General features: G+C 40.8%; 1 protein-coding gene across 1 annotated transcript; it reads left to right on the forward strand.

The window, feature by feature from the left end:
* The first annotated feature begins 1,502 nt into the window (after positions 1 to 1,502).
* On the forward strand, positions 1,503 to 20,096 carry CUNH7orf31 (chromosome unknown C7orf31 homolog). Its single transcript, XM_042817494.1, has 9 exons — positions 1,503 to 1,636; positions 5,065 to 5,229; positions 7,066 to 7,137; positions 11,383 to 11,412; positions 13,760 to 13,944; positions 15,568 to 15,658; positions 16,820 to 16,920; positions 17,139 to 17,230; positions 19,422 to 20,096. Exons 1-9 carry the CDS (start codon positions 1,503 to 1,505, stop codon positions 20,094 to 20,096), a joined length of 1,545 nt encoding a protein of 514 aa, XP_042673428.1.
* The last annotated feature ends 4,453 nt before the right edge of the window (positions 20,097 to 24,549 follow it).

Below are 24,549 nucleotides of genomic sequence, written 5' to 3' on the forward strand. Positions count from 1 at the left end.
CAGCTCTGAACATTTTTCTCTTTGCAAGGCAGTAGTACTTGAATTTGAGTCAACTGTGTGAGATTCCTATACTGCTCATGTAGATACCACAGCAGACCACACAACACTTTAGAAACTGCCAACAAAACACAATTCATTTCATATTTTTTTTTCTTTTTAATATATTATAGCAGCTTTTTTTCTTGTGATACAACTGGCCTAAATGCCTGAACATCCTAGAATAGTAATGTTTCAAAGATTTACAAATTATTTTCCTGTTTTAGTGAAATCCTTTGCATTTCACTGACGCATGCCTGAAGAGAGCTTAATGAAAATATCAAACTTGTCAAACCTTTGCCAAAGTCAGGATTGCAAACATGTACCAGTGAGACGAACATAAACTGTTTCTTTCTTCCTGATACTACCCTCAGACTCCTCTTGCCATTAGAAGTTCTGTATCCGAAAGCAGTACAGAAGAAGGTTAAAGATGTAAGTCAAAATGCGAGGCGATAAAACAAGGGCATCTCGACATTCTAAATACAACGAGCCATTAGTCATTGATCAAAAGGAGCCTTACCACCACTTGTGGAGAGCAAAGTTCCTTTTGTATCTATAAACTTCTACTAAAATCTATTATATACCTGCCCTGGGTTTGACATAGAGAAAATCTGGAAAATGTAGAATTCTTCCATAAAAAGCACAGATACAAGGGAATGTTCTGCTGGCTCCTGTTGGAGGAGGAGGTAACAGCAGTGCTTCTTCATACACTTTATCTAAGAAGTTGCTGATGTTATTTGACAGAAGACTCCCAATGCTGTCAACTAGAGCTTTAACAAGTAAAAAGCTCAATACTTTTCTCCCAATACTTTTCTCTTGCACACCAGAGTAGCTCTGAACAGAGGCAGCCTGTTCAGATACAAACACCTGCATGAGGTCCTAGACAGCAGAATGCTGTCTGAACCTGACAGCATGCTTATGCTGACTTGGTATACTACCTACCTCTCCTCACACAGAGCTCACTAGATTATGTGCCTTTGTCACCAGTGTTGAAATACAGGTGACAGGAGCACTAAAGTACTTCCTCTCAGCACACTGGTAGAATGACAATTGTGACAACTAGGAAAAAAATTCCTATGAGAAATTTTAAAGGAACAGTATCCCCTTTCCCAGAGTGGTACTGGAACTTTACACTGAATCCAAATGATCGCAAGTGAGAAATCCTGAGTGCAACTCCAAACTTCCTTCAGCCATTACTTGAAAGTGTTTTCTAGCTCCTGTTCACCAATAACACAAAGCAACTGCATCACATTTTTTAATTCTGCCTCTCAGTTTTGCTTTGTTCTATAATCGAGTGGAAATGACCAACAGCTGGAGTAAAAGCAACAGTCACTTCCAGTCTACACTTAACCAAAATATGCAGAACTCATGTATGTTCCTTATTTAGCACCTGTATGCACAGGCAAAACCTCTGATTATTTGGTACTTTATCCCTCTATCCTCCCCTAGAACATCAGATATGAAAAATGATGATGTTGCATGACCTGCTCCGCTACCACAGAGAAACAGGAGGGAAAACAATCTTATCGAGAACCTTTCAGTCCAATGAGGTACTGACTCCACTTCAAATTCCTTCACCTCCAACTGTCTTGCAAGACAGGTAAGAACAAAATTCACACAGAAAAATGATTCCATTAGAAGTATTTGATACCCAATTGCTGTTACTAAAAAGTATTTTCTAAGGGTTGTATTTTTCTGGCATATTCTTTTCTTTCCATTATAGCCTAATGCTACGGTCTGTCAGTTCTGTGGGAAACATGATTATAACTGAAAATATATTATGTTGTGGTTTTAAGGCTCAAATATCTCTTGAAATAATTTTCATGAAGAATAAAAGTGACATGTATATTGTATTTCCAGTTTGGGAAAAAAAAATACATAAGGAGCGTATTTCACAAATGGATCACCAATGTTTATCGTATTCTTCTTTGATCTAGTCCTATTTTGAACTTTTTTTCTAGATTACAGATTGACCTAGAATTACTGAGATAAACTTTAAGATTAACATTTAACGACAGGAAGCCTGCAGTTTGCTTTGGTAGTTATTAACATGTAATAAGAAAGTTTTTGGAACCACTGCATTATTATATTATTTTATGGGCTAGTTAAACTGTTAGCTGGGGGTCAGCATGTGGCAGAATGCCCAGAGCTTTTAAATTTCTGGCAATCTGAATCTTCATGGTGCTCAGTACTAATGCCAAAATTATTCTGGGATCTGCATTTCTATTTTTTTAGATAGGCAACAAATTCAAGGGTTAGATTCAAGTCAGTGTTCTTTGACACGAGATTTTATCTTTGTTGTTAGAATATTTAGTTCTGAGTTTTCATGTAACATACAGAGTTCTGTTTTACTACTGCTGCTGACTTCTACTATTTTTTATGCTCAGAGAAAATTGAATTTCAGGTGCTGTTTAGTTTAGATTACCTCTAGTACAATTCCAGGGACTGAGCACTGCATTATACTCCGGCTACATTCCTGTAGCACATCTTCCAGTTAATTTCATCCAGAATGAACCCACTTCACGTCTCCAAGCCAAGGCACTGCAAAATAGAGACCATCACAAGATTCATGTCAGAAGTGCACTCCTGATGCAAATTAAAAGGCCTGTGCCAATGGATCCTATGTAAGCTCACACAGAATTGAGTCCAATTCTATTGCTCTAAGAAAATACTTTCCACAGATCTGGAAGCTGTTGGCAACACACTTTCAGTTGTGTTGGCTTCATGTGCTGATCAAATCAGTTACTGGCTTTACAGGCTCACAACACTTTATTCATACACTTTGGTTTGAGCTTCATACAACAACAAGAAATTTGAAGGCAAAAATGCAACCTTTCTAAAATAAAAAGGTGCCTGCAAACAGATATTTTGATACCAGAACATTAACTTCTTTCTCTTTCTTCTGCCAGAACAAAAGAGCTAGAAAGCTGTAAGTTGTCTGGCAGCATTCAGAATACATCTAGAATCATGGATTTCAGAAACAGAAAACCTGTATTAAGTCATTGGCTATATTGCTGAGATGCTGAATGAGCAGTACTTTGTTCACAGTATCTTCTATAAAAGTCAATCCATCTGAGGCTCCAATTGATATTTTCTGGGCAGAGACACTGTTTCTCTATGTCCTCAAAATCTTTAATATCACTGGATCAGTATCAACTATAAATATTTCTTTATGAGAATGAGACTTGGAGACATTTTAAGCTTAACAGAGCCTTGTTTGGGCTGAATGAGCATCAGACTCGGGGATCTGTATGCGCAGTGCTTCATCCTACTGCTTACATAAAACGGCTGTTATGCTAATTAGCAACCTAGAGATAGCAGCCAACAGGGATGATTTATTAGTGTTTCCAATGAGAGTGGTTTAATGAATACAAATACCACAGCCATGCAGATGGGACAGCGTCTGCCTGACTACTCTGAGGAAGTGAAAAGGAAGGTTTAGGAACAATGTAAGAAATGGATGCTGAAGTTCCTTCAGAAATTTAAGCTTTCTGATAATCTTCAGAACATCAGCTTTTTATTTTGGTTCACACTACAACACAAATGCATTGTCCCTTGCATAATGGCAGAATCATAGAATCACAGAATCATTAAGGTTGGAAAAGACCGCTAAAGTCATCTAATCCAAACACCAACCCATCCCCACCATGCCCCCTGACCATGTTCCTCAGTGCCACATCTGTACTGCTCTCAAACACCTCCAGGGACAGTGACTCCACCACCTCCTTGGGCAGCCTATTCCAATGCATCACCACTCCTTCTGAGAAGGACTTTTTCCTGATGTCCAACCTGAACCTTCCCTGGCACAAAGGAGCAGCACTGGGTGGCAGCAGCATGGTGCTAACATCCAAGGATGAAACCAAATGACAGGATGGCACTTCTCTGCCAGATTACAGAGAACAAATCACCACACAACAGCAGCAGTGTCCATATCTCATATGTCACCATCTTTCCCCTACAGTTACCTCAGATCTGTTTCAATACACAGGATTCTGCCAGGAAAATGTTGGGATCTAAATGCACTTGGACAAGTTTGTTTGTTTGCTTGTTTTTGTAGCTATTTCTTTTTTCCTTCTTAAAAGTCAAAACTCACAACAAAAGTCAGGATTGTAAAGCTTGTTGAAATACAGCCACATAATAATGCATCGATTTCTCTTTATATTTTAAAACATGCAGACTCGAGGTTATTATTCTACCTTTGAATCAATATAAGACTAGTCACACTTAGGAGAAACACCTGAAAAACAATGTAAGCCTGAATCCAGCCAGTACATGTAGAGTGGTGCTTCTCCCAGGTATAATTTAATCCAAACATTCGCCCCATCTGATTCCAAATTAATGATCAATATTCCCAAGGATTAATAAGATCTCTGCTTCTTTAGCTGATATACCCTGCTCCATCAGAAATTGTACCCATGCACCTTGATCCGTGCCATACTTTGGAGCACATGGTAGAGAAGTTCAAGCTGGTTGGGAGCAAGTTGCAATATCTGTATGGTTCACCACATCCTGATTCACCATGTCCTGTGTTGTGGTAGCAGAGCAGTGGCTACCCCACAGGCAACAAATGTTTCCTGTCTGCAACCGTATCCAAATGCTTCACTCACCCCTCTCTAGGGACTGAGATGTAAGACTCTCAAAAGCACAAACAGCAAGTTCTGAAATCAGTGGGAATTAGATGTTAAAGCTTCCATCTGTGTCCCTGTATATGTTCACTGTCCATATGCCACTCTGTAGTGCTTACTCATGGGACAGTGTAGGAATCTACATGCTGGAAGCTAAGGTTTTGTGAGATGTACATGCTGCATGTATCAGCTTCTTTCTTTCTCTTACTGATCAAAACATAATAGACTTGATTCAACCTTTATTGACAACTGCCAATCGCCACTGTACTTCTAGTGCCAGTTCATCACCCAAAATAAGACTGAGTAACTCAGAACCAAGAAAATAAAGCCACATTTTTACTGTTGGAGCAGCCATCACCATTGCTTCTGTAAAAGGATTATTTTGGGGTGTTCTTTCCTTCAGATATGAAGAGTTCAGGGAATCCCTTCATCACTGCAAGCTTTCTGGGGGAACAGAAAGGGAGCATGGAGAAATTGTTCTGCCTGTATTGCCAAAAGACCACAGATCACCATGCACACTTGTGAGAGGACATCGTCATTTTGGTAGTGATGTATTCCCTTGCCCAAGGTAAGCTCAACAAATACTTTTCACAGTCACAATGTTGAAATAAAGGGATTTTAACAAGAATGGGCACTTAACGGTTTAGAGAGCAATGTAGACTGAAACATATGAGAAAATATGAGAATTCCAGAAAAAAAGCGTTTTAAATTTTCACCTTTTTCACAAAGCCTGAAATATTGATGTGTGAATATACTGGCACCCACATTATCTCTGCAGAGTATTGTGCTGAAAAACTTAGAATTCCACATTTCCATAATTCCTTTGTTTTGTTTTGCCCATCTGTTGATAATGATTTACTCTTGACTGCTGTCCCAGACACCCTTCCTGACATTAAAAGTGTCTAGTGGCCTAATTTACACTAAAGTTCAGCATCCACAAATCCCAGAGGCATAAAAAATGACAAGTAGATGCACAGCTTTTTCAGAAAGTGATCTGTCTTCATTAGACAAGAGCTGAGGGGTTGAGCTCTGGGGTTTGTTTTCTGACTCAAGGTTCCTTCTCAAACTCTTAGCACACTTTGCTCTTTTGGTGCTAAACGATACAGCTTAGACTGAAGGCTGCCATTCACCCATCATGATGCAGTCAGACCCCATTCAGCAGTGTAGCATCCCCTCTTTGCTGCCATGGCCCAGGATCAGACAAGTTCAGGGCCTCTGAGTTCTGAGTTCTGCCTCCTCTGGCCTTGCTCTGTCCAGGCCCTGTCCTTGACTCAAGGGCAGAACAGGAAACCTGATTTTTGCACAGAGGTTTCAGTGGAGATTATAGTAGTACCTATGGGTTGTGGCTTCTGGACTCACTGGACTACTCATTGGCTTCTGGACTTTGGACTTCACCTGGCACATAAAGAGCCTACTAGCTTAGGGCTGACAGAAAATGAAAACACATAGTAGCACTTTCCACACCAAGTCATAAACCCCACTCTTCCCTACCAGATCAGTCCCCAACCCAGTGCTTTCTGCCTACACTTCAGCTTAGACACAGGGCCCTGTTGACACCACACCTACACATACTCACAGTCTCTTTGGTCCCAAATGGAACTTGAGTCTAGCTCTTCCTTTCTCTCTTCCTGACCTCAGCCTTAGCCTTAGCCCAGAAATCTCTGTTGATAAGTCAGATAAGCTAACTATTGCATCTGTCTGGGAAAAAATGTAAACAGGCACTCCAAGGGGCCCAGCCTCAAATGTAGTTCATCACCTTGTCAGCCAAATTCCAATCCCAGCTCTGGCCCCAACCCAGTGTACCTGCTAGCAAATTTAAAATAACCAGCTGGCCTTTACTTGAGTCAGGCCTTCAGCACTACCTGGTAACCCAACTGTCAGTTAGGGTCATTGTCCCTTACGATCTTTAAGCCCACTTGTATCCTAGATAACCCCGTCTAGACCTCTAAAAAGCCTCTAGCTAGAAGGAAGAACAGTTTTTTGATACAATATATGATTCAACGCTTTCACAGCTGAAATTCTGTTTCTCTTTGAGATAGACACACAGTGTATCTTTGCTTCTTCTTCAAGGGGTTCAGAATACATCAGTGTGAAACCAGATCCCACAGCTCCTACTGAGTGTTGGGGTACATGGTCAGGGGCTGTAAGAGCCAAGCTTTCAGAGCTGGAAATACTCAGATTCTCAGGAACTTCAGAGTCAAGCATAGGTGCTCAACACCACTCAAAATCTATGCCTGCAGTACTTCGATTTTGAAACCATCAGAGGATTTCTAAACAGGTAGCATCTATGAGTTTTGATATTCTCTGAGGAATCTAGACAAATCCAGATCAGTTTTTTTTTTTTTTGATATTTAGAAGAATATAGGGAATAAGCATTTTGCATTTACATTTTCTCTTTTCACAGAGGCCTTCCTATTGAGCAGTACTATGATGTCACCATGCTGAAAAAAAGTGATGTGCGTATGAATGATGATCTGTAAGTTTAAACTGTGCTACTCAGCTTGTGAATTTAGTGTACATAACAGCAAACTGAATATTCATTCTACTCTGCTGATATACACATGTGATATGAAATACACATGTAAGACATGAAAACTAAAAGGACACATTCTGTAAAAAGGGACTAGCTTGCAACAAGGAGAGCAGCTGGAACAGAAATTCAGAAGGCAGCATTGGGCCCCTTCTTTTTAGCTCTCTTCAACAAGGGTCTCTGAATTTGTTTTACATGTTGGCCATATTTATCAACCTGTAACACTCAAAAATACCAGCTTTTCTGCTAGCTGGAATTCAGATTAAACTGAATTAACTGCAGTAACCATGACACCGTGTGTATATATAGACACATAGTAGATATGGAGCTGGACTTCTGCAATACAACATTTTGCCACTTGATGGCACCAGCAAAACATATAAATTTGATCAAACAACTGCAATTTTAGATTAAACTAATTTAAAAATTAAATGTAAACTTATCAAAAGCAGATAATGAAAAATGTTACACCTCTCACATTGATGTTAGTAGGTGAGCATAACAGAAACCTGAAAATAATTCTGCAATGATTTTTCTCAGTTATCTTTCCAAGGCTGTGAGGGGTACTGTTTGACCTTGTTTAGCCTCCCTGCACATGAGTGACCTGCTGCCCATTTTGTGTAGACTTAAAACACTCCAGAAAAGCAGGAGAGCTTACTGTGAACAGGCCACAGAGCTACACAAGGAAAGCTGCCACCCTGCCCTTGTAGCTCGCTGCTGTCTGCAAGCTCCTCTTTTTATTGCCCCATTACAGGACAAGAAGAGGTGAACTCGGTTACCACAGGAGTGCACTGCTTTTTATTGGGACAGACTACGGCCTTTTGCCAGCACTGTGCACATTAACTGTATCAGCTGTGCTGCTTTTGCACAATTTGATTACAGCCACAAGGAAGCAGCAAGCTTTCCTGCACACTTCTTCCTACATGTCACCTAGGAACTAAATAGCAAGAACTGGCCAATGCACTTCTGTGACATAATGGAGTATTTGAAAGCTTTTTTTGAAACCAGCCAATCTTGTAGAAAGTTAGCAGAGCTCAGTCCATATACATGCTGTGCACACATCTCAAGTTTGAGATGTACAATTGATGCTGAACCAGGATCACCCACTCTTTAACACCAATCACTTCCACACATTTCTGCTTCTCTTATGTTGCACAGTCAGGCAGTTGATTCGGTTTTATTTCCTGATGTGTCCCCAAGAAAACTCCCATCAACTGCAATGGAATAATACCAGGAAACAATGAGCCAATGATGACCTGCTGGTCTTGCTACGTGACATCTGTATTGGTGTCCCTGAAACAGCAGAAGCACTGGTAGGTTACAGAGAACAATTAAAAATTGTCCTCTGGGTAAGGTGGGAGTGTTTTCAGTATTTCCAAGGCTGGCCAGTCTGAAGCACACGTTGGTAAATGATGCCCAGGGACTCAGGAATTTGTTCACTTCACAGCAAGAGATGTCCTCATGCCAGTTCCTCACCACAGTGGATCATCCCCATATTCAGGCTAAGACAGAGATCATGGCACATTTCTGGGCATTTGCTTCCTTCAGAGAAAGTAATCAGGGACTGCTCTGACTGTACGGCCTCGTGCTGTCTACACAACGAGGAAGGAGCTGGTAAATAAGCATGCATTAGACTCTGCCCCCACGCATACTGAAATGTGCATAACCTTGGATACAACCTTATTTGATCATTAGCACTGATGTACTTTCTCCACTATTTTGAGCCCACATCTTCATCTGAAACATGCCAGATCTCTAAGAATATGTTACAGTTTACACTTTGTCCTAGTTAGAACAGTTTTTTTTCCTTTAAGGTTATATTCTCTCTGTCTTTTAAAGACTTAATACATCCTTTAAAATGAAAAATGAAACATATGCCAAACAATTCTACCATGTTCAAAGTTCAAGGTCTTTCAGAGCAAACAGTCTTTCTACTGTCAGAGACTATTAAGCAGTGACATCCATATGGAATGTTTCCTGAAAAATGCTCACTGAGTGCTGCTCTGCAGGTCTACCTGGGAGCTGTTAATACACAGTTTATTTACCTTATAGCCCTGTGAGGGCTCCTCTGAGCCATTAATGTCTTTTGTGGGAAATGAATTACCAGGCATCTGCAGTAACTCTGTACAATTTCATGAGAGAACTCTGCCTTTGCCTTAAGTTTGCACACTGCAGATCCTTGTACAGTTCTGTATTAGAATGAATCACTTTGTATAGATGCATCTGTTGCGAGTGCATTAGCTCCTGTGTCCTCACAGACAAGTGTAATGGAGAACAGTAGCTGCCTCCTTCCACCTAAAGGTGTTCGGAGTCCTCAAGTTTACATCAAATGCCCGGAAAGGCCTTGAAAAACAGCCTTGAGCCATTGCTAAGAACCTTAGTAACACACACGCACACACACACGGACTGTGGACTGAACATACAGGAACAGATAACACATTAAGGGACAACAACATCTTGCGCAACACCGGGGATTTTGGTCTACTAGAAGTCAAGTGGAAGCCTCTCAGACTCAAGTCTGGAAAAATTACTATAACATTCTTCCTTTCCTGTTGGTGCTCCACCTTTCTATATCACCATTCAGGATGAGTGGTTCCAGACCTGATAATCCAGTTCAAAAATTAAAAATATAAGGAACGCTCTAAAATATTTCCCACCTTTGAATGTGTAAAGCCTTCCTTGATGCTACAACAAAGCTTCTCTACATCACGGTACACATGGAATTGCAGCTATCCTTATTTTATTGTTCTGCTTTATGTTCAGATATTACAATGAAGTGTTCTACAAAGGTATTCAAATATTTGTGCAATGATGAAGCCCACAGCAGATTTATTCTCCTTACACAGTGAATGCAACGAAGAACGTAACAATTCACACAGTAACATAACGTGAATGGAGAATAAAAGCTAACAATTTTCCTCCATGCCTAAAGCACCAAACAATTTTGTTCTAATCGTAGAAATGGAAAACTAATTATTTGTGGAAACCTCTAAGGATTGCTTTACTGTAAGGGTGGCTATTTTTGCAGGCTTTCATGTACCAAGACAGGTCATTATAACAGTATACGAATGGTTTTCAAAATCCAACACTTTGTGAAAGTGCTGCTGTGTGTGCTGATCACACATGAAAAGGAAAGCAGATCTTTCATTCAACTTAGCTGAGGTGTGAGTTATGCTGGTATGGTAATTTCTGAGACATAATACATCATGGTCAGTCCCACAGAATCCCAGATTTTGCAGTGCAGCAGGAATGCTGCACACTGCATCAGAATAACACATGAATAAAACTGATACGGCACTTGGAAGTTTATTTTCACAATAACCATTACAGAGAAGGGAAAAACTGAGCAAGGGTCTGTATTTAACATCTTTAGGCAATAGTGTGTTTCCTCTTTGTTCCTGTGCAACATCTCTTTCTATGGAGATTAGATCAGGGATGAAGCTATCACCTCCTGCTTGGGAATGAGTCCAAGACATCTCCTCACTGAGAAACACGAGGGGGTTTGGCCAATTTTTGAGCTTCAGGTGAACCATTTTTATCTTTTACTAGTTGATCCGTCAGGTAATGTTCTTTCAGACATTTTCCTATGTTTTTGTTATATCAAATAGTACTATTAAGCAATTCAATTATTTTTTTAATCTTAGCCATTTTTCTGGCTTGGTACAATCACCAAAAGACTCCTCGCTAGACTCAGTGATTAAATTCTTGCCCTTAAAATTTAATGTTTTCCTTTAATTAGATTTTTAAAAATTATTTGAAGCATAAAATAAAGTCTCCAAGGTAAAATATAAGTAGTTTATCAGTATGGAATTAATAAGTGCCTTCCCTGCAAATATAAAAGGATAAGTTTTCTGATTTGCATTACCGATTTGGTTTTACTGATACTGCTTTCGGTCGTTAATTAATAAAGGATTGATTATGCAGGAGTGTAAATACATTACGCAGGTTTTTTTCCTCACTTCTTTTAAAAAGACATTTTTCAAACCACTTGTTCCAGGCACCATTTCTAACTCCCAGCAATACCAGGCATTTATCATGGAATAAGTGATATCAGTAAGAATATTGTATGCACTGCTTACACATAGTTCTGTCTTTAATATATATTGTTTGCACAGATCCAGATCAAATGTGGAAGGTGCAAATGAACATGAGTCATTTCAACTAACTCATTATTTTTCTTTTTTTACACAGACTTTGTAAGCCACCGAGCAGTTTGGCTAAGTAAGTATATTTCAGCTATTCTGTACCTTGTCTCTTCCTTAATGAAATAAAAAGGCCTTTCTGCCATAATCGTGCAGTGAAAGTCCCTTGGCAGGAAAGCTACTCAACAACAAGCTCTCTTTCAAATGAAGCATTTAGCGATGCGTTCAGCAGGTTAGCTGTGTTTGCCAGGCACACCCACTCTCCTAACAATACCTATCTTGCTGACTAGCCTATGGTCTAATTGGGTTTTCTTGGCTGTGCTGTTCATGGCCTTTTTACCTGATGTGATGTGAAGAGTTTGAGAGCATCTACCAAGAACATTTAAAGGTCTAAGGTATGTATAAAGTGAATTCATGAGAGAGAAGCCTACGAAGAGCTCAACTTTATAAGACAATTTGTTACTTCATGATACATAGTCTGGGCAATGAATTTTGCTCCCATCTGAGATCAGGTCTTTGCTTTCAGCAGCAACTGGGAGATGGCATTTGCTCTCAGTGAGCTGCTGCATGCAGTTGTGGTAGAGCTTAGAAGAATCCAAATGGGGTGCTAGTCTCTCCTACTGGAATAAAGTACAGCTTTCATTTTCCTCAGAAGATTCCTGTTATTTCAGGATTTAAAATACTTTTTGACTAGTCTATCATGAAAAACTGAAAGCTGAAAAGAACAGCCACAGCAGCATGGGAACTCTGTGAAGTCTTGATTCTCAGAATCCCATAAAACTCTCCAGCTCAGCTTCATCTTTCTTACTACCATAAATAAGTGCCTGCTTATATATGAATTTTGACTTCATACACACAAACTCAGTTACTATTAATTTCAATTTCAGCTCTGTGAGAATCAGAAGTTCACATTCCCTTCCCTTAAGCCACATAAAAGTAAATATGACTTGGTATGACTGATTATAAACAAAAGCTGTGGTTCTTTTCTTGCTAAGGAAAGATATAGGCAATAGAAAAGATACTTCTCATTTCTACTTTCTTCAAGCGACTAATGGGAATGTTCTTCGTGCAACACTATATTAAAAGCAAGATTTGCAAGAACCACTGTTTGTATTTGATTTTTTAATGCTAATAAATAGTTGGCTACCAGAGCCACAGAGCTTAGCTGCAGATCTAGCAATGGAACAAAGTGTCCCGGTTTTACATCAATAGCAACCAGGATACCTGGTCCATTAATAACAAGAAATCCTTCTGTAAATATTAATTCATGTCAGTCCCTCTCGTCTTCTTCAGGACAGATATCTTCCAGTATCAAAGCACTAGCACTGGAGCTCTTTTTCACTGAGCCCCAGGTTTACTTAGAGTAATTACACATGAAGGGCTGAATAAAACCCCAAGCACAGAGAACAGAGTTACTGCCACAGGAAACCACACCCACAGTTACTCATGTCTAGAGGTACTATAGTCTCCTGTACAGCATGGAAGTGTAAAGAATTGAATTCACTGAGTTTTGTCCTCTCTTTCTTCTGCTTTGTATCTTGGCCTCTTTTACAGCTCTGTGTGAACGAGTGGCATGAACGTTTGCTTTAGATGCAATTGCATCTGAAATCCTTCCCTGTTCCCTTCTAAGGTCAAAATTTCTCAGTCGAGGTTGCACCTGTGAATGGCAGATGAGATTGCTTCTGTTGTGTTGGGTGTTCTTCACTTGTTACCCCCCCACTTCTCTTCACACTGCTCCTCTGGAAAACCTTGCTTTACTTAACCCTTTCACCTTTTGGAGCCTGCAGGAAATCCTTTTATTCCCACAAGTTCTTCAGTCATTTAAAATTTTCCTAGTGGGCACCTGTCTCTGCAGAGCAGTCCTGCCCTGCATCCCATTGAGACCAAAGTAAATTCCCAAATTTTATGATATTCAATATTGTTTGTGATAGACTCACGAGAATTGTTATGTCTGAGAAATTTATTTGTAGATAACTGTAGCTAATAAGAAGGCTATGGTGAAAGAAGCAAATATTTTTATTTGCATTTGGGGTTTGACAGAGGTATCCCAGTTGACTGGGTTCCATCTTTAAGCATCAGAAAGAAACTGCTGAAAACAGTAGATACTACACTTCAGCATTGGACAACTGTGCTTTGGGCTGAGGAGTGATGGTAGTCCATGTACCCAGTTCTGCAAGTTGCAAAAACAGATTGAATGGCTCTCTTCTATAACAGCAGACAACATAGGAGCAAGGCAAGGGAATGATCGCTGTGAAATCATTATAGGGTACAAGCAAGGGGGGATTAGAGAACAAAGACGTCACCTCTGCTTTTTTACTTCTCTCCTAGTTCTTGCAAGCTGCTATATTTCATGCTAAAACTCTGTGAAATGTGAAATAAGAATTCTTTCTTTCTGTTCTTCTCCTGCCAACTGAAACCAATTCAAGACCGCTGAGCCTGCCGTTTCCCACCTCTCATCCCTACCAGACACACATCTCTAGGTATGCCATGTTCCCGGACTTCAGATCACCTGAGGATCGAGACACTGGAACTGATGCAAGCTGTTGCCAGCCTTTTCATTCTGATATCTCCTGCGAGGCTTTTGATGTGGTTGTTCTACGGAGTACCAGAGGTAAGACGGTTTTGTGTTGGTTGATCACATATTCAATAATCTTATTTAGAACTCTGCTTAAGTCTCATGACTCTTTTCTAATGAAGCTTAATGGAGCCAGGATCTGAGAACACAGGTGGTCAAGTTGAGCTTCTTGTGTGCTGATGCAGTCTCAGCTGGGGAATACGTCAGCTCTGAGAGTGATGAGTTAACCTCTGTTTCATGTAAAGACTTTGTAGCCTCAGAAGCTAACAGAACCATTAAAATTAATGTTAATCTCCGTGAAAGCAAGACGTATCATCCAGCATATCTGATGGCTTTTGGTAGGTAAATAGTTCTTCACGGTCTGAGGGAACAGCAGATGGAAACAGATGGAAAAAATCTATCAGAGGGTTCAAAAACTAGCAATTTCTGGGCAAAAGCCATGCCTGTGCCATATCTTGGCTGAGGACAATAAAACATACTAAATGATTAAAATCTTTTATCGCTACAGAAATGATACAATGAAGACTAGAATGCCAAAGTAACTTATTTTTTAAGGAACACAGTGTAAGCCATCATGATGCGCCAGCATTTTGTCCAGAAAATGGTTTAAATAATACATTGGATGAAAAGGGAAAGATAACCTTGCTCTTGTTCTGCTGGGTTTTGTTTTGTTTTGTTTTTTTGTTTTTCTGGGAGCAGCCTACTACATCAGGACTTTGACAGGTACTTTCTTTCGGATGACTTCCCAGACTACTTGAATGAACCAATCAGCAATACTTGACAGCTGCTGACCACACAGACTCAGGGGAAAGATGGGACAGAAGAAAGCCACCACCTCTCTGTTCTATGGCTCTTCGGAATGGTTTTGGCAATAGCTGTGTGAAACAGAAGCAGCACACACTGGCATGGATAAGAAGCTTTTCTATACAGTAAAGGCTGATAATGTTAAGTAACAGGTCAATTTGCATTAATTAGTTGCCATTCCCAGTCACTGAACTGTACACTGAACTGAACCGGGAACTGCAATTCCCAGAACTGTACACTTACATATATTACTGTGTATACCTTTTTTTGGGGGGGTGGGGGGAGAGAGGGGCAGAGCCATGCTTATTTATCCAAATCAAAAATTTTTCCATAGAATATTAATGCCAGGAGTGGCTTTTATTAGTCACTTTTCACTGATCATTGTTCAGTTTTAGAAATGCTAATTGCACATGTGGAGGTGGACTTAACAAAGTCTATTTTTGCACAACAGGAGGATCATTGGAGGCCAAGATCTATTTCCAGAAAAGCTAAGTAGGTTCAGAATTACTAGCTAAGGGAACAGGTACTGCTGGCACCTAAGAAACACTTTAATTTCATTTGCTGTTCCCCCCATTTGATATGACTTTCTCTTACATCAGAATGCAAGTGAGAGTTTGATAACTTCCAGAAAGACAGCTGATTAAATACATGAGCTGATCTAACCCTGCTACAGAAAAGTGAAGATGAGTTCTGTCTACAAATCCGTGAGGTCTCTCTATCTAGGTAGAAAAGACATTAGAGGTGGCTCCAGAAAAAACATCTGCAATCAGCACAACTGTCTACAGTGTGAGCAAACATCTACAGATTAAAATGCAGATCCATCTGTCATTCTGACCAATGGTGTTACTATTGCAGGTAACCCATACAGGCATGAAGTTGTCAGCATTCCCTTTGATTCCTTGAAGGAGGCTTTGTGCTGTAGAAGACAGCACGCATGCTTGCAAGTATGTCATTCATAGAGCAAAGAGAAGAATGTCTTTTTTTTTTTCCCTTTTAAATCAAATTGTCATATATCCTTCAGGGAGGAAAAAATGTTACATAGGGAGATACTGTACTGTTCCAAATACTTTCAGGTCATTAATTGAGCATCACAATGAGGAAGAGCGCAAGGCTTTCACCCACCTCAGCAACATATAAAGATCAGCAGCTAGCTGGTTGTCTTGTGACTGAAGTCCTTCAAGTGTTGACTAATTCTCATAGGTTCTAGCTTTACAGAGCTTTGGAGTTAAGTTACAGCTTTGGAGATAAGAACAAGATCTAATAGTAGCTGATGATGATGCATTCAGGGTTGCAGGAGGTGGGGGGAGCCTTTGGATCAGAGAATAAGATTACACTTTGCAGTCCATAAGAGAAATAGGTCTGAGCAGTAGTTTTTGTTCCTCCATACCTTTACAAAAGTCCTGTAATGCTGACAGGGTGTTATACAGACTCTATTTTCATATCCTGAAGGAAATAGACATCTTTTTTTGAATGGACTCCAACCTTGTTTTTCTCAGCTATAATGATGGGGACTATCCTGATCCGTGAAACAGAAGAGTGAAATTCTTTGTGAATGATTGTGATTCTACTATTCTTCAGCCCGGTTAAACAAGTGGTTCTCTTCCTAGAGGGATGTAGCCTGAAGTTTGTTGACAGATAAAAGTCATGAAGAATGTAGGAAAAGGTAGTGGTAAACAACGAAAGCTGTAGACAAGGTCTTTGTAGACACAGTCTTAGGGATGCAAAAGGGGAAATTCAAAGTGGCAGTCCATTTTCAGGCAGGCTGTTATTGTGACTACAAAATAAAGCTCATAGAGCTTGCAATGTTCTGCCTTCGTGTGAGTTGAAGAGAAGTTGATTCCAAGTTCTTTGAACAGAATTCAGCTGAGTCATGTGTCTGTTAAATGTTCCCACTTCAGTCATAATACTGGAAAAAAGATTTGCTTTAGAATTTCTAAACAGATTATGTTGGGGCAGGTGGGATGTTTTAAAGCTTTAAAACATTTTATCCACACTTTCGGCATATACCTTACCTATTTCTTCTTATCCTTTAGCTTCCTAAATTCTCTGAAGAAAAGTATCAAATACACTATCCAAATCCATCAAAAATTGTGGCCCCTAATTCCACTTTCAGAGAGTTAGAACATAAGGTCTCTTCAAGAACAACCAATATACTACAAAACATTGAAAGAGCTCAGTGGATCACAACATACAATCGAAACTTCACAGGTAAGCATTTTGTTGTTGTTGCTAATTTACTTGGGATAGCAATTAAAGGCCACAAGATGTTATCCCCTAGTTCTCTCAAAGATACTCACTTTCTGTAATTTAGCAACCAAGGTCACATAAACTGTAAATGATCTGATGTTTTTCAGAGAGACTGAGCACTAATTCTCATTTTCCTAACTAATAAAAAATGCATGACAGTAAAATATGTCTCCATTAAGGAAGAGGTCCTATGAATCCCCTTATCCTGGATGACTACTACATGAAAGCAGTTGGCAGATTAACTGGAGAACTCGGTACAGATGTGGAACTTGTAAGTACAGCATTTACTAAGAATCAGATGCTTTCCCCACTATTAATATTGACAAGAGTATTACCAGATCCAACTGTAAGAACAAAGCGTTCCCTTTCACACCACTTAAATGCAGGGCAAGACTCATTCTAAAAGAAAGGCAAAAGTTCAGTATACAAAATCCTTCCTGACATAGCTGCTTGTTAGAACATTTGTGACAGGTTAGTGACTTGTTCAGGGCTTGGGGTGCTGGTGTCGGGTTATTGTGATCATCTGCTTATTTTTTATCTTATCATATAAAGTTGCTACCAACTCAAAAGGCTTTTTGCTTGGGAAATACAAGTAACAGTCTACATAAAAGGAGTTGGCAGCTCTCTAAATGGTGCGGTCTTGCAAAAACTGAAATACACTTGCTAGACATTAAGCTGGTGTTAATCAGCACAGCTGCACTGAACTCATCAGCTTAATGACTTTATTGCCCATTGCTTTATTTGGTAAGTGACCTACTACTATTGCAGACTGTTGTGTCCTTGCTAATTATACCAGTTTAAGTCTGGAAGAGTTTCTGTGATTCATCCTCCTTCATTTATATGAGTGGTTTGCCCTTCTTCCCTAATGGTGCATCCGTAATATTACCAAATTGCATTTTAATGCAAATACTTACTTTAAAGAATATACAAGCTCAACTGGAAAACTCTATCCTTATTACCTTCAACAGTGTTTGTATTTAGTGTGACCTGTAGGAAAGTAAAAAGACACTGCAAACAAAGCATGATATGCTTTATATATAAATCAAGTTGAGCTGCTTCTTGCTAACGCATCCTTACCTGTAATGGCTTAAGCCCTGTCAGTGACACCTGCACACTGTCATGCCCAGTACATACACAGGTGTAATTGATTGGAACTGACTAAGCAAGTCTGCAGGTAGAACAGGTTCCTGCTCATACTTTCACAGTATTGCTGGTTTTACAGCACTTGCAGTTTCAGACTTCTCTGCCTGTAATGCCTGCAGATATGACTGCACAGTTACACAAGAAGTAAAGAAGTCAAATGCAGTCTTTTTTTTTTTTTTTTTTTTTTACTTCTAGTCCAAAAATGGTCCCAGGTAGAAAGACCCCAAACTGTCATGCTTTTTACTACTGGATTTTCTATTTATTTATTTCCTTTTTTTTAATCCAAGAAATGAAATCTCCTTCAAAAGGGTATTTACCAGTTGTTGATAACTGAATCACTGCATCTGAAATGGAAACACTGTCTGGCTTTTTCTCTAACATGATGAAGAAACAAATGTTTTGCTTTGTGACTGTGAACACTTCAAAGAACCATTTCAATAGCTTATCTCTGGAAATGAAAATCCAAAGTCGCAGCTTACATCAATTCAAAACAGAGCAGTTTTATTGCCCTCTATCTTCCAAAGTGTGATTGGTAGAAACCTACCTTGTGCCATGCTGATTTATCTAAAAAACATCATCCTATTTCAAAGATGCATACACTAAATATCAAACACTCAGAATGTTCAGCATGGAAACTGCTGATGTCCACTCCCTGGGAACATGACACAAAGGTGTTTTGTTATACAGTGTGGCTTTGAGTTCGTTACTGTCTGAAGCTTCAACACAATAAATGATGAATACACGGCAACAGTATTCAAGCAGTGGGTCAAACTGTGGTTGAGAGAGCTAAAAAGCTGCCTGCCAGCCAACAATCCTCAGTCCCACTACCAACACTTCCCCCAGAAAGTTAAAAATGTGCTACAGCAAGTCACTGTTCATGTTACGGAACTACTTACAAAACCAAAAATTGGAAGACAATTGCTTATAGAGAAACAGAGATGAAGGCACAAGACCTTTATAACCCTTTGTTAAAGGGGTTAAGGGGTGTTAAAGCAGAATATTTTGTCTTTTCCAAAGCAAAAAGACCAACTCCAACCCACCTAAGCAGCAGGGCCGTTACAAATGCTTGGGCTGCTTCCCTTTGCCAGCATGTGTTTTGCATACTGTCAGAGTGAAGAAGTGGCCAAGAGCGCTGTGGCACTCACAACAGGCATGTTACAGCAAGCCCCCATGTTACAGGCATCACGCTTCCCTCATGTCCCACAGTGTGGGGCGGGAAAGACAGACTCAAATAATTTTGCTAGTCACAGACAGCAGTTACACCAATTGCTGCTAAAATGCTCAGATTACAGTGTTAATTATGTTCCTTCTTCCCTTAGAAAGAAACATTCATGTCTAGTCCCTCACAAGTGAGGCCGCTTGGAGGGCGCACGGCGCGTTTACTGCAAGGCCGACATCCCTGTGAATCTGTTCTGCAGGAACAGCACTGCTGCCACGAGCGGGCCAAACCACCTCAGGTATCCCACCAGAAAAACCACTATCTGGATGCAGGGCTGCCAATAAGCAGATTTCAGAAAATCGTTAATAGAAAGCAAGTGGAAGCACTGTACCAGGGGCAGTTTTCAGGAAGGCCGGAACTTCAGTCCCTTCCAGAGTCTGCGCGTTCTCTTTCCTGTGAAGATTTAAAGCCCAAACATTTGGACCAACATACAATATGGGCAAACCCACTTAGTAAGACAGTCTTGCCGCAGGATGGAAACAGGGAGGAAAGCAAAATTGTATTGCACAAGCTCTGGAACCAAGAAGCAAGTGAGCCTGCGTGGAGACCAGAGGACAGACTAGGAGAGGTGGCACTGCCAGAGTGGGTCCCTGGCTCTGAGGTTGCTCGGCGCCAAACAGTGCTGCTGGAGCTGCAGCATTCCTTCTCAAAGACAGCAGCACAAAAATGTTTTCATGACTCTATCAACGGAGAGACAAAAGACCTCAGAGATAACATTAATAAGGGAAGGAGACATGAATTCTATGGTTTCAATGCTTTTTATTTCCATAACTGACACATTCATTGGTATTTTAAAAATAGTAACAAATAAAGAAGCACTTCAATACAACCTGCCTATTCTTTTGTGCTGCTTGTGGCAAAGATGGAGTTTATTTTCTTCATAGTGCCTTGTATGGTGCTATGCTTTGGATTTGTGATGAGAATGGTGTTGACAACGAGTCAGTGTTTTAGCTGTTTCTGTGTAGTGCTTAGACGGAATCAAGGACATTTCTGCAAGTGAGCAAGCTGGCAGTGTGCAAGTTGATGGGAGGGGACACGGCCAGCACAGCTACCCCTAATGGACCAAGGGAATATTCCACACCATGTGTCATCATGTTCAGCAATAACAGCTTGGGGGAAAAGGAGGAAAGGGGTACATTCAGACTTGTGCTGTGTCTTCCCAAGAAACCACTATATGTGATGAAGTTCTGCTCTCATGGAAATGGCTGAACATCTGCCTATTGGTGGAAAATAGTGAATTAATTTTGCTTTGCTTGCTTGTGCAGCTTTTGTTTGACCTATTAAATAGTATTTGTCTCAACCCATGAGTTTTTTCACTATTGCCTTTCTGAAAGTAAATGAGCAGCTGTGTTGCTTGGCTGTCTACCAGGGTTAAATCACAACACTTCATTTTGGTGCCCAGAATAAGGGTCAAAGGGTTCAAGATAATGACAGATTGCAGTACGCTAGACTAAATGTATAGCTCTTATAGCTATTTATCTGCTAATTGGCAGGCTCCTGTGCTGGACACAGGGCCTGCTTACCAGAAGGAATCAGATTATCAGACAACGCCCAAGGATATTTTATTCTTCTTTTAACTGTAGCTTTCCAGTAAACTGTATCAGACTCCACAACAGCATGAGACTAAGATTAAACTTTCAGTCCTTTGTACACCTGAAACTTCTCATAGCAGGATAGCCTTTCTCTCTCCCTTAGTGCCTCACAGCTGTATCAACAGCTCTACAATATTCACAAAATAGGAAGAGTAGATACAAAAAGAGATTTAAGCTCTGCTTTATCTGCTGAGATCAAATCCTTCAATAGCTACTTTGCACCCTTGGGTACATAAAATACTTTTACATACATACCCAAACGTTATCTTCATAGCTTAGGTATATGATAATACAGCAACAATTCTTTTTAATATCTTTACTCTTTAATATCTTCATCAGTGACAATGACAGTGGGGTTGAGTGCATCCTCGGCAAGTTTGCAGATGACACCAAACTGTGAGGTGTGGCTGACACATCAGAGGGACAGGATGCCATCCAGAGAGACCTAGACAGGCTCGAGCAGTGGGCCCAGGTGAACCTCATGATGTTCAACAAACCCAACTGCAAGGTCTTGTACCTGGGCCAAGGCAACTCCCACTACCAATACCAATACAAGCTAAGTGATGAAAGGATTGAGTGCAGCCCTACCGAAAAAAGACCTGAGGGTAATGGTGGATGGCATCTGGACATGAGCCAGCAATGTGACTTTGCAGCCCAGATGGCCAACTGGGCTGCATCAAATGGGCATGGCCAGCAGGGTGAGAGAGGAGATCATATCTGTCTGCTCTGTGCTGGTGAGACCTCACCTGGAGTACTGTGTTCAGACCTGGAGCTCTTAGTACAAGAGAAACATAGATCTGTTGGAGCATGTCCAGACAAGGGCCACAAAACCGATCCAAGGGATGGAACACCTCCCCTATGAGGACAGGCTGAAAAAGCTGGGGCTGTTCAGCCTTCAGAAGAGAAGGCTCCAAGATGACATGATAGTGGCCTTTCAGTATCTGAAGAGGAGCTACAGGAAAGAAGGGGACAGACTCTTCAGCAGCGTTTGTAGTGATAAAACAAGGGGAAATGGTTTCAAGCTTAAAAAGGGGAGATTAAAGTTAGATATAAGGAAAAAAGTCTTCTATACTGAGGGTAGTGAGGCACTGGCACAAGGTGCCCAGAGAGGTGGTGGATGCCCCATCCCTGGAGAGTTTTAAGACAAGGCTGGATCAGGACCTGAGCAACCTGATCTAGCTGTGGTGTCCCTGCTCACTGTGAGGGACCAAAATGGCCTTTAAAGGTCCTTTCCAACCCTAAGGATTGATGATTCTACAATCCTTTTTATCTTGACAAAAGCTTTTATCTTTTCAATAATGGAAAAATATACATTGAGTGCAATCCAGATATTCGTTTTAATAACACATTTTTATTTGAAAAAGGATATTTTTTCAAGACAACACAAGATATATATCACAAAACTGAGAAATAAATCATGATCTCCTGAATTCCAGCCTAGTCCCAAGAAGGTGATCTTTCCTCTTTCATCTGCAGTGTACCTCTGAAGAGAACTGGTTGGATGTTTTATGTTTCCTCTAAGCTGTACTTTGGTATATATTTGTTTTATTCTCCCTTCTTTCAGAACAAAATTACATTGCAATAAGCATAAATAAGCTGCAAAATAATCATTCCAGTTTGAAATAAGCAGATGTGAGTGAGGGAGAGATTACTTTTCAGTGCCTTACTCTGGAGGAGGTACAACAGCTTACAGAGGGCTGGGAAGCATTATACTCTGCAGTCGCACCTTGTGCTGCCTCCATTTGTAGCTTAATCTTATTTAGTGGCATCGCATACAAATTTTTTAGAAGTTATTTTCCTCACAAGACAGGTAATTGGTAGATATATTCATAAGGAACTGCAGGTTGTTTATTCTTCAGAATATAAGGATAAAAGTTGTCTCTGTAGCAGCCTAAATGACTCCTCATTAGCATACAGACTCAAGTCCACCGGAACAGGCTGCCCAGGGAGGTGGTGGAGTCTCCTTCTCTGGAGATGTTCAAGACCTGCCTGGATGCCAACCTGTGCGACCTGCTGTAGGGAACCTGCTTTGGCAGGGGGGTTGGACTCGATGATCTCTGAAGGTCCCTTCCAACCCCTACAATTCTGTGATTCTGTGTGATTCTGTGTGAGTTAATAAAAAGATGAAGTTGTTTAAGGTACAACCACTGTGAATAACTGAAAGCTTAAAACACAGTTGTTCCAGGCAAACCATGAAAGTAAATATCCCAACTAATTTTATTACATCTAGAAAAATAACAGTGCACTGAAAATGTGTTGAGTAATTTCATTTTACTTCTGCAATGCAAACACATAAAGACACAAAAGCCCTGACTTTGCCTTCTGCACAGCCTCCAGAAATTCCACCTATTCTGTGCTATTGAGGAAGTCATAAGACTTATGCAGGATCCATGCAAATTATACACTACAAATCCTGTCTAGCACAGAAGGGTAACATTTCATTACTAATTTGTCCTACTGCAGAATGTTTCCAAAAACAAAACACTGGGCACCTTGAACCACCACCCCCTTCTTGCACCTTCCGCTGCATAGCACACTAGTTCTTCCCACTGTCACACACGCTCACACTCAGTTAAAGTAAAGTAGGCGTAAACAAATCAGGTTCTCCCCCTCTGACATGCCAGTCCTTACTAGTGAAAATACATCTACTTTGCCCCGGTACTCAGCTCTGGTGAGGCTACACCTCAAGTACTATGTTCAGTTTTTGGCCCCTCACTACAAGCAAGACATCGAGGCCCTGGAGTGTGTCCAGAGAAGGGCAGTGAAATTGGTGAGGAGTCTGGAGCACAAGCCTTATGAGGAGTGGCTGAGGGAGCTGGGATTGCTTAGTCTGGAGAAGAGGAGGCTCAGGCTCAGGGGAGACCTTATTGCACTCTACAACTACCTGAAGGGAGGTTGCTATGAGGAGAGGTTTAGCCAGGACCTGAGGAAATGGCCACAAGTTTGCCAGGGGAGATTTAGATTAGACATAAGGAAAACCTTCTTCTCTCAGAGAGTGGCCAGGCACTGGAATGGCCTGCCCAGGGAGGTGATGGAGTTGCTGTCCCTGGCAGTGTTCAAGAGGCATCTGGATGAGGAGCTACAAGATATGGTTTAGTAGCTTGTGGCAGTAATGGTGACGAGAGGACGGAGGCTGGATTAAGATGATCCTGTGGGTCCTTTCCAACCTTGCAACTCTGTGATTCTACTGAACTACTATATTTTTATGCCCAGAGAGGTGGTGGGTGCCCTATCCCTGGAGACATTCATGGTCAGGTAGGACAGGGCTTTGAGCACCTGATCTAGCTGCAGATGTCCCTGTTCACTGCCCTCGAGCTGGTCTGGATGGCCTTTAAGAGTCCCTTTCAGCTCAGATGGGTCTATGACTCCCTCAGAAAAGGAATGAACGTTGCTACAGTGTCCTTCCACCTGGATCAGAAGCGGTAACTGTGAGGCTCAAGAAGGCTCAAGACACAATGCTTAGTACAGAGTATACACATTTAGACACCAAAACCCAATCAAAATGGTGAATCACACATCCTTCAAGTCTGCCTGCAGTGAAGAACAGACCTTTTGAGTGGATGTCAGCAGGCACCAGTGCTCACCAAGTCCTCCAAGCAGCCTGCATCAGCCCTCATTGAGTGCTTAAAGAAGCTT

This window comes from Centrocercus urophasianus, unplaced genomic scaffold (assembly GCF_019232065.1).
Source record: "Centrocercus urophasianus isolate 14NV4802_14NV808 unplaced genomic scaffold, USGS_Curo_1.0 seq_16, whole genome shotgun sequence".
NCBI classification, from domain to species: Eukaryota; Metazoa; Chordata; class Aves; order Galliformes; family Phasianidae; genus Centrocercus; species Centrocercus urophasianus.